Source organism: Mytilus trossulus, chromosome 11 (assembly GCF_036588685.1).
Source record: "Mytilus trossulus isolate FHL-02 chromosome 11, PNRI_Mtr1.1.1.hap1, whole genome shotgun sequence".
NCBI lineage: Eukaryota > Metazoa > Mollusca > Bivalvia > Mytilida > Mytilidae > Mytilus > Mytilus trossulus.
Window position 1 is genome coordinate 8,020,476 of NC_086383.1, and position 9,616 is coordinate 8,030,091.

Genomic DNA, 9,616 nt, shown 5'->3' on the forward strand with positions numbered 1-9,616 from the left:
ATGGAAATTATATAGTGAAACTATAATTCACTTTTAGCAGTCAATCTGGTATTATATTAATAAAATTAGCAGATAAACATGGATGATGACTTTTGCATATGCAAGTGAATAATTAGACCTCATTGCATACGTATTCATGTGACCTTCAATTCAACCCCTAGCTGAAAATAAGTTTCCGATGTATTTAGATTTAAAATTGTAAGCGTTTCGCAGAACTCAGTATCTCGCCTACTTTAGTTGTTAGTCGCAGACTCAACAAAAATTGGGGAAAAATATCAAATCGTTTGACTAGTGCTGTAAGAAGCTTCTGTCCAATTTGGTTAAAATCCAGGATGTTTTATGAAATCTAATAAATGGTTTAAAAAAATTCAACCGCAGAGTGTATGTAATGTAAACTGGGAACAAAAAATAGTCCATTTATAAGGAATATACGAAAAGGGATTTTTTTTACAAATTTTAGTCCAGTATATTCTGAGAAACTTATCAAAATTTTAAACCCTTTGACCACAATGTGAATGCTATGTTGACTGGCATATAAGTCCATTTATAAGTAAAATACGGGAAAACTTGATTTTAATTTCACAAAATTTACTTCTTGAAAATAATCTCGTAATTATAGTCAAGCTTCTGTTCACGTTTTACTATTTTGTAAAAGGAATTTGACTTATGTCATTGGGCTTGTTTATATGCAACAACAAACAACAAATTGTTTTTGCTAATCGCGGCGCCCAAAATGAGCAGAGCAATTGCAATGTTATTTTCAAACATAATGTAAGGAAAATTAAAAATAGGTTGAAAAGGACAAAATTTTTGTACATGTTATACGGTATTCACGTGCTTGTTCACACTATACGGACTTCATATACAGGAGTGTGCTCCTTACGCAGAAACTGCTCCAACAAAGTTATGAGGGGGACAGATTAAAATTGACACTCCGTAAGTTTTATGGACACCATCACGAATTGGTGGATCCATACGATGTGTCTTTAACCAAACTAGCTACGGACATTTTTACCACATGGTAGATTGTGGTTTGTCATTATGTCGTCTGATCTTTTAATTACCAAACGTGACTTATTCCCGATTGTGACTGTTTTACTGAATGTGAATTCGCATTACTATAAGACGTGTTGCGGTACTTGTCTATCCCAAAATCATGTATTCAGTTTAAATGTTTAATGTTTTATTTGTAATTCTCATCGGATTTTGTCAAATGTGTTGACGTCTTTTTTATTATATTTATGTGTTATTGAAAGATCAATTAATCACCGCCTTCAGTTATTAGATTTAATTTTGTTGAACGTAATCTGTACGGTAATTTACGTTTGAGGTTGGATTCATAACGAACTGGATATATATATATATATATATAAACTGACGTGGAAAGGTAACACATGCCCACCGAAAGCTCTTTTTTTGAGAGCCCAGGTGGTCGTGTGGTCTAGCGGGACGGCTGCAGTGCAGGCGATTTGGTGTCACGATATCACAGTAGCATGGGTTCGAATCCCGGCGAGGGAAGAACCAAAAATTAGCGAAAGCAAATTTACAGATCTAACATTGTTGGGTTGATGTTTAGACGAGTTGTATATATATATAATATATATATAGTGTCTAAAAATAGCAACAATCAACATTCAATCTATATAGGTGTGGATCAGTTTGTAAATAAACTGATGCAGTTACTAAATTGAATTATATAAGTGTCTAAGAATGTAACATTAACACACTTATGAGTGTTATAAAATACTCATAAGTGTGTTAAAGTTACATTCTTAGACACTTATATAATATATATATATATATATATTATAGTTAATTGCTATGAATAAGTATTGCAATATGCATTGTGTTTTAATGAAACATCAGTATTTAGTTCTAATATAATCTAAATCAATCCTAATTCGATCTTACTTTTGAATTATAGTTTTTCATATGTGACGTCATTTTTGTACTGTTTCCGAAATTTCAGATGTGACGTAATTTTTTTGCCTTTTCACCATCATATGGGACGTCATTTTAATGATTTATTGCGTTAAGGCCTGGAATGAGTCAGGTGTGCCTATTTTGTGTTGGTCCTAGCATTATGTATTCGGGTTTAGTTTTCTGTAATAAGTTAATACTTCAGTTTCATTATGTATATCTCTTTTATATTCATTTGATAAAATTTACTGTTTGCAATAGCATTAATTGTTCTAAATAATAAGGATGTTTTTATCCAAAACATAAAAACAGCCGAATTTGACGCAACCTTTTTCAACTTTTGATCTGCAGTGCTGTACTGAATTATTTCACTTTCGATCTTTTATATCTGGACGTCACTTGTTAGTTTATTGTTGACGAGGTGCGTTTTTTGCGTATGGAATTTTAAACCTGATGCTTTTTGTTATCTATTAATCATGTGATTCTTTGTCTAACATGTTCTCCTATTTATTTGTATTGTAGTCCTGTAATATTATGTTGTCATTTCAATGTTATATTTAACATGGCCATTAAAGTGCGAGGTTTGGCATGCCATAAAACCAGGTTCAATCCACCATTTTTCCCCTTTTAAAATGTCCTGTACCAAGTCAGGAAGATGGCCATTGTTATGTTATTGTTCGTTTCTGTATGTGTTACATTTTGACGTTGCGTCGTTTGTTTTCTCTTATTTTTGAGTGTAAATTGCGATTAAACGCGTCACAGTACTTGTGTATCTCAAATTCATGTATTTGGTTTGATGTTATATTTGGTATTCTCGTGGGATTTTTTCTGATGCTAGGTCCGTTTCTGTGTGTGCTACATTTCAGTGTTGTGTCGTTGTTCTCCTCTTATATTTAATGCGTTTCCATCGGTTTCAGTTTGTTACCCCGATTTTGTTTTTTTTTTGTCCATGGATTTATGAATTTTGAACAGCGGTATACTCCTGTTGTCTTTATTTATAATCTGTACAAAATTACAACTTGTACACGACATTTATACCATATCTTTTGTTTTCTATTTCATAAAGCCTTAACTGAATTCGGCAAAACATTTTAAAGAATTATCGATTTTACATCATCTACAACGTCGTATTTAATTTGGCCTTCTATCTATTTTTTAAAATAAACGACGCCAATAATTAGTCATTAAAATGCACAATATGCATATCTCATGTTCACATAGTTCATCACAACAAAAACGTCATAAAATCTTTAAAGTTGTTATAAGAAGATATGGTATGAGTGCCAATATGACCATGCATTCTCCATCCAAGTCACAATTTCTAAAATAAAACCACTTTAGGTCAAGGTAATGTCTTAAAATAAACACTCCAATAGTGTTCTATAAAGAAAAATAACAAAAATATCAAAATAAACTAAAAACGAAACGTTTCTTATCAAATTACAAAATCAAAATTTCAAACTTATCAAATGAATTGAAATCTACTGTCATATTCCGTATCTGGTATTGTCACTTCCCTTTGTAGATAATTAAAGAGGGTTGATGGACGGTAGTCAATTAATTACATAACAGACATTAGTTGTCGAAATGTACATTTATAAAGTTTTTCGTCTGGTTACAGATTCAAATTGAATATGATATATATAAAATAAACAACAATTTCACTATAGTTCCATTTGGTCTCAAAAAAGAGAAATGTTAACAATCCTTTGATAAAAATTTATATATCCAGAATTTAGTACTATTAATGTGAGGAAAATATAAACTTATTGTGTTGTAAAGACCTTTAACACGAAAAGTGTAATTTTGTCCATGATCTCATAGAGATCGTATTGATAACAATAAAGTTAATAAACTTTGAAAAATGTGAAGCATGAAAAGTCATGAAGTACGATACCTGATCTATCACATTTTAAAGAAACGGTGTCGCCTACATTTAGTTTAACTGCTAACATGCCTGATCCGGATTCATATGAAGGTGGTCTATGTGAAATATAAACACCACTTTGTGACCGTGAATTTGTGAACCATTGGAAATATCCATCGTTTGAACTAGACATCATACTAGCAAAGAAAACATACATTCCTGCCACCTCACAGGTAAATTTCCCAGATTGTTTAAACCAATCAAGACTGTTTATCCCATGGTTTTCTTTGATACTGCTGAACTTTGCAGTGTCCCCTTCGTTGTAAGTTCCACCTCCACATGCTGTCAAGGCAACTGAAATAATATCATTATTTACATATATTATGATTGATTGATTGATTGTTGGTTGCTTAACGTCCAGTGGCAAATATTTCATGCATATTCAGGACGAGAACAAGTTCACAATAAATACAATAGGTAGGTTGATACAATAGAGGCCATCTGGGATGATGGTCGGAGAAATTTGGACTGCCACCGGAAAAGGAGGGTATGTTGGATAGGAACAGAAATTTTGCCTTGCAACAGGCCACCTACGGACCCCTAAAAGAGTTGTTGCAAGGGTTCTTAACGTGCAAAGAGCGTGGCACTCTCTTTACACGAGGCATCGGATTTAACGTCCCCCTTCTGACCGGACGTGACTGCGAACTTGATACATCCCGCACAGCCAAACGGACGCCCCACTTCGGCAAGCGTTTTACTGCCGGTCGGGAGAAGACCAAGTGACCATATTTCTATACCCCAGTCACCCTTGGGGATTACATATATTATGAAATTGACATAAGACCTGATTTCTATTTTTTTATGGAAAGAACAACAACAATATAACTAAGTGTGAAAACAAAAATGAACAAATAACCTGGCTTCTTCATGTTCTTTGATCTCCTAGTTTTAGAAAAGTGTATTAAGGAACTCCGATTCATATAAAAAAAAAAAAAAAAAAAAAAAAAAAAAAAAAGTGGTCGGATAGTGTTTAAACTTATTTTTTTTTTTTTTCCCCCTTTTTGTTTTATCCAAGGCTTTTTCAGTTTATAATTTCATCATCTTGCACATCTTCTGTTTACAGCACTGAAAGGAATTTGCACTCAGGTTTGTTTTCAAAATACTCCATTGGTGTAGATACACGCACTGTACGATGTTTGATAATTGTCCAGAAAATGTAAATGACTATTGACGATGTAATTTATTGATACTTAATTTTCTCAGTTTATATTTTTATCTTCACACAATGAAATTCTCCAGATACAAAGACAGTTATATTAGTAAAACACTTACTATAAACAAAGATAAAACGATAGCGGATTATCGGAGGCCTTAGTTCAGGGCGCGGGACGTTTGCGCGTCTTTATATCACATATGTGTTTTTTCTTCAGGATATTTAAGTCTATTTACAGAACAATTTCCAGTCGTTTTACAGAACAAGTTTGCGCTTCAGAAACATAACAGCTAATATATCTTTTTTTGTCGTAGTTGACGGATTGTTGTTCAATGATAATATTCGTCGTTCGGTTAAAATTGTTTATTATACCTCTATGAAATGATTCTGACCATCTGGTGTCCTATTTCAGGGTGATGACTGTTCAGCCAAACATATTGGTGGATATCTGTTGTGTATAACCTGTACATATGTTATATGAAAACCAATGAAAACAAACAAAATAGTGAAATAACAATAAACGAACATACCTCTTTTGCTTTGGTTTGCAAAGTTTAAGTCCGATCTACTTTCAACTTTGTTTTCTATTCCTTCCAACAATGTACTCAAATTCTGCATCCTGAGATTCAAATCTGCATTTTGATTATCCAATGACGAGATGGTTGAATTATGTAACTCACTGAATCGCTTACACAGTCTAGTTTCAATAACCAGCGTTTCCTGTCTCATTTGGGCAGCATTGTTTACCAAAGAAGTGAAATCCTTTTTGTGTGCTTTATTTGCCTCAGATACAAGTACTTCAAAATTATCATTGGTGTGTTGAATTTCCTTTTCCAATCGTTTTGTCACATTATTTAGTGTGTCAACAGTTTGCAGTTGTGCAACCGACTTAAGGTATTTCAAATCAACGACTTCATTCTGAAGTTTCTGTGCCTGTTGTTTGATAAAAGTAAAATCCTTTTTGAGAATTTCATAATCAATAAACAGTTGTCCACAAGTTTCACTGATGGCATCCGTTTGATTTTTGAGTAAAGTGACCTCCTCTTTCCATTCTTGTTTAATTTGGGATTTCTCAATGTTGATAAGTTTCGATTGTGTATGTTCGGAAACTTTTTCCATTTTCGAAAACTTCTCATTTAACCGAATAACGTATTTTTCTAGATTTAACCGTGCCTGTCTTTCTAAATTAAAGAGATCCAGTAAGACATTATAATGAGCGTCCGTTATGTAATTCCCAAGTGTTTGGTTTGATGGTCTTGTCTCAATAGAAAAAGGGTAAACCGGCAAAGAAATAAGAAAAAGGAACAATACTGTCAGAGGCATGTTACACATGTTACAGTCAATATTTTAAAATAATGATATCTTTTCATAAATCCTTGATACTATTTAATAATATCTCAAAATGAATGTATACTGCTTAGCATTCTGAGTAGCAAAGATACTTTTGTCGGTTTCACATTCTTTTTCAGACAGGAACAATCATCTATAGAAAAACAGAGATGTTGGCACACGCATTTAATCATTCATCAAATTACATGCAACATATGTTAGTTACTTTGAAAACAAAAAGTTATTTAAGTAAAATCAAAAATAGTTTGTTAGATCTCTTCTTTGATAAGATAAGAGGTTGACGTACGTTAACAAGAGAAGCCAACTTTATATCAAAAATAAACTTATCGTACCATTACGTTAGCAAATTATTTTGTCTTCCCTCGTCGGAATTGAACTCATGCTACTAAGATATCGTGGCACCAAATCGCATTGCGCTATGCCAGACCGCTCGGTCACCTAGACGCTTTAAAAAGAGCTTTCAGTGGCCGGGTGTTATCTTTCCTCGTCCGTTTTTATCTAGCGTCGTAATACCTTGCATGATACATAAGGCATGAAGATGAAATGTTACAGATGACCTGAAATATTTATTGTAAAGAATCCTTCAAATTAATGTAAGATGCAATCACAGAAATAGTTATATCGTCTGAATCAGTGACGACTCTACAACATATTGTATTCATCGGATCACCAGCAGTGATGGTGATGCAAGGCTGAACATACATTCTGTATAATATAATTCGTCTAAACGTCAGTCTGTAGCAATGTTAGATCTGTATATTTGCGCTAGCATTTTTTTGTTCTTCCCTAGCCGGTTTCCAACTCACGCTACTGAGATACCAAATCGAATTGCTTGTGTGGCATATATTTAAAGGCTGTTTTTTTCTTGTGTTGAATGTAAAAAAGTGGTGTGTGTTCGTTTCCTTTTATGATATATATAAAAGGGTTGTTTGCTTGTTTACTTGTAAGAGATGTATAAAAGAGTGTATGTGCAGAGGGACTCGGTTAGCAAATTAGTATTTTGTGTATCAAATGTAACCTTTCAATGTTGGTAGGTGTCTCGTGTTGTGTTTTTGAAAACGGCTAACATTCCTTACATAATATTTACTGACGGCTAAACAATATCTTCAAACAGTGGTAGTCAGTCCAAATTTATGGTCTTAATGTTTAGTCCGATAGACCCACTTTGCAGAACCTAAATCGTTTAAATCAAGATTGTTTTATGATTTTAATATAATATGAGAAATATCTTCAGTTTGAGCAAAAATAAACAAATTATGTCAGCTTTTAATTAGAAGAATCTTTCGATTATTTTAAAGCAATCGCTAAACATTCCAAAATCAAATATCTTCCCCGTTCTTAATAGGACGTGCGTTTCATATAATTTCAAATCAAAGCATTAATTTTCTCATTCGAATTGTTTTACATTTGTCTTTTCGGAGCCTAGTATAGCTGACTATGCAGTATGGACCTTGTTCATTGGTACAGAACGTGATAACATATTGTCGTTTTAAAATTTCTGTGTCATTTAGTTTCTAGTGCAGATTATCGCTTTGGCAATCATACCAAATCTTCTTTTTTTTTTAAAAGGGAACATGTTGGTAACAGTGTTGATCTTGTGCACAATTTGATTATAAAACGCTTAAAAGTGCGATTCATACAAATTGAGCTACTGCAAAAGGAAGCATTTAATTCTAAATAACAACCAATATTCCCTGGTGTAAGTCATACAACTCCCCTCCCATGACCATCCCCAACCCCGGCCCGTCTACGCATGTTATAGTTTCCATCGTTATCAACTTTTTATAAAAAAAAAAGTGCCTAACAAGATTTTGTGAGGTATACGAAATTGACTTTGATCGTATTGACTTTTTTGTCCAATAATAGATAGATCGGACGTATTTTGACTTTATTAGATGACTTCTTTAATTTGAGATTAATTGTAATTAGTATGTTCCTTTGGGACTAAAAATTGTGCGTAAAATTTATTTCGGCATTTCTCTTCGAAAAATTACTTGTTGATTGGAATAAAATGTCTTATTTGTAAACTTTGTCTGTTTTCTACGCAATTGGCTATCGAAAAATGATCCATCTACTGTGTATTTGTGAAATTTTGTGAAAATAGGAGAATAAGCAATTCTTACCTTTCATACCTATACTTTCATTGATAAAACAGAACATGGACTCCTGAGTGTCCAATTTGAAGGTCATTTTAGTTATTGTCACATTCATGCAAGTTCCAATTTAATCAATAGTCGAGAATGAAAAGCATAAACAGTTTTAAGGTAAACTAATAATAACTTAATCCAATCAAATTGCGTTATTTTCAATAACAATGACCGGTCCACATTATCGTAAGTAATAGGGGTAAACTTGATAGGAAGAAAATGTAAGATATTAAAAGTTCAGTTTTTTTGCAATAACGAGTAAACATTTGTCAACCAAAAGTTTTACCATCATTTCATAAACATGTCGTATTGTGTTGATACAGTTTTTGGATCTTTCATTTATCTATGTAACGCAATACAAAGTTTGGGCTTCAAACGTCCACATATTTATTGACTTTATACAGAAAATTCGTCCTTTTAAAACATAAACTGTTTCACAAACAATACGTGACTTCAAAGAAATATCATTTCTAAAAAAAAAAGTATTGTCACAAAGTGCGTTGAAATAAACAGTGGTATAGCAAACTTCGAATTCCCTCACAAAATCATGTTAGGCATTATAACTACAACTTATATGTATACTGTAGTTCCGTTTAATTTATTAATCACATTTCATATCAACATGATCAATGACCGCTGAGAAAATCCCCTTGCTTATATAAATCCTCATCATGTTAATCAAGAGGCGCGTTAATCATGTTGATGGAATATAAAAAAAAAACACACATGCAAATTTTATTGAGATATTTGTTATCACGTAAATAATCTTCCTGTTACGATGCACTGAATGGATGTGTCTTGCAAGTACGCGGAATTCAATCTAGTTTGACATCTCACAATTACAACGATTACATATAGTGATGGGAGTTAAGTATTTGTCATGATTTTTCGTCAAATATTTTATACAAAGAAAACATTCAAAATATTGTCTGGTCAGATTTTAATTAACTTGATACCATGTGAAACTCAACTTATATATATTTGACTTTTTGTTTTCTTTATTTATAAACTCTTTTATTTTGTTATTTTACGGTTATTCTATCACAAGATTTGCATATTGTGGCCTGTATCTATTTTTGTATATAATATAAATACGTAAACTATTACTGTTGAGATCAA

The 9,616-nt window shown here is 32.6% G+C and overlaps 1 protein-coding gene across 2 annotated transcripts; it reads right to left on the reverse strand.

The window, feature by feature from the left end:
- Positions 1-2,897: 2,897 nt before the first annotated feature.
- On the reverse strand, positions 2,898-8,567 carry LOC134690692 (uncharacterized). Of its 2 annotated transcripts, none has more exons than XM_063550703.1 (3): positions 8,474-8,567; positions 3,818-4,141; positions 2,898-3,241 (listed from the first exon to the last, which is right to left on the reverse strand). In XM_063550703.1, the coding sequence occupies exons 1-3, from the start codon at positions 8,559-8,561 to the stop codon at positions 3,180-3,182; spliced, it is 474 nt and encodes a 157-aa protein (XP_063406773.1). In that variant the 5' UTR covers positions 8,562-8,567; the 3' UTR covers positions 2,898-3,179. The 2 variants fall into 2 exon arrangements, with proteins under 2 accessions (XP_063406773.1, XP_063406771.1); XM_063550701.1 differs by lacking the exon at positions 8,474-8,567 and adding an exon at positions 5,531-6,487.
- Positions 8,568-9,616: the final 1,049 nt, after the last annotated feature.

Coding starts and splice junctions, on each gene's coding strand:
- LOC134690692 (XM_063550701.1), bottom strand. CDS start 6,332: ATGTGTAACATGCCTCTGACAGTATTGTTCCTTTTTCTTATTTCTTTG. Junction 4,142..5,530: donor TGCAAACCAAAGCAAAAGAG/GTATGTTCGTTT, acceptor ATATTATTTCAG/TTGCCTTGACAGCATGTGGA. Junction 3,242..3,817: donor TTTAAAATGTGATAGATCAG/GTATCGTACTTC, acceptor GTTTTATTTTAG/AAATTGTGACTTGGATGGAG.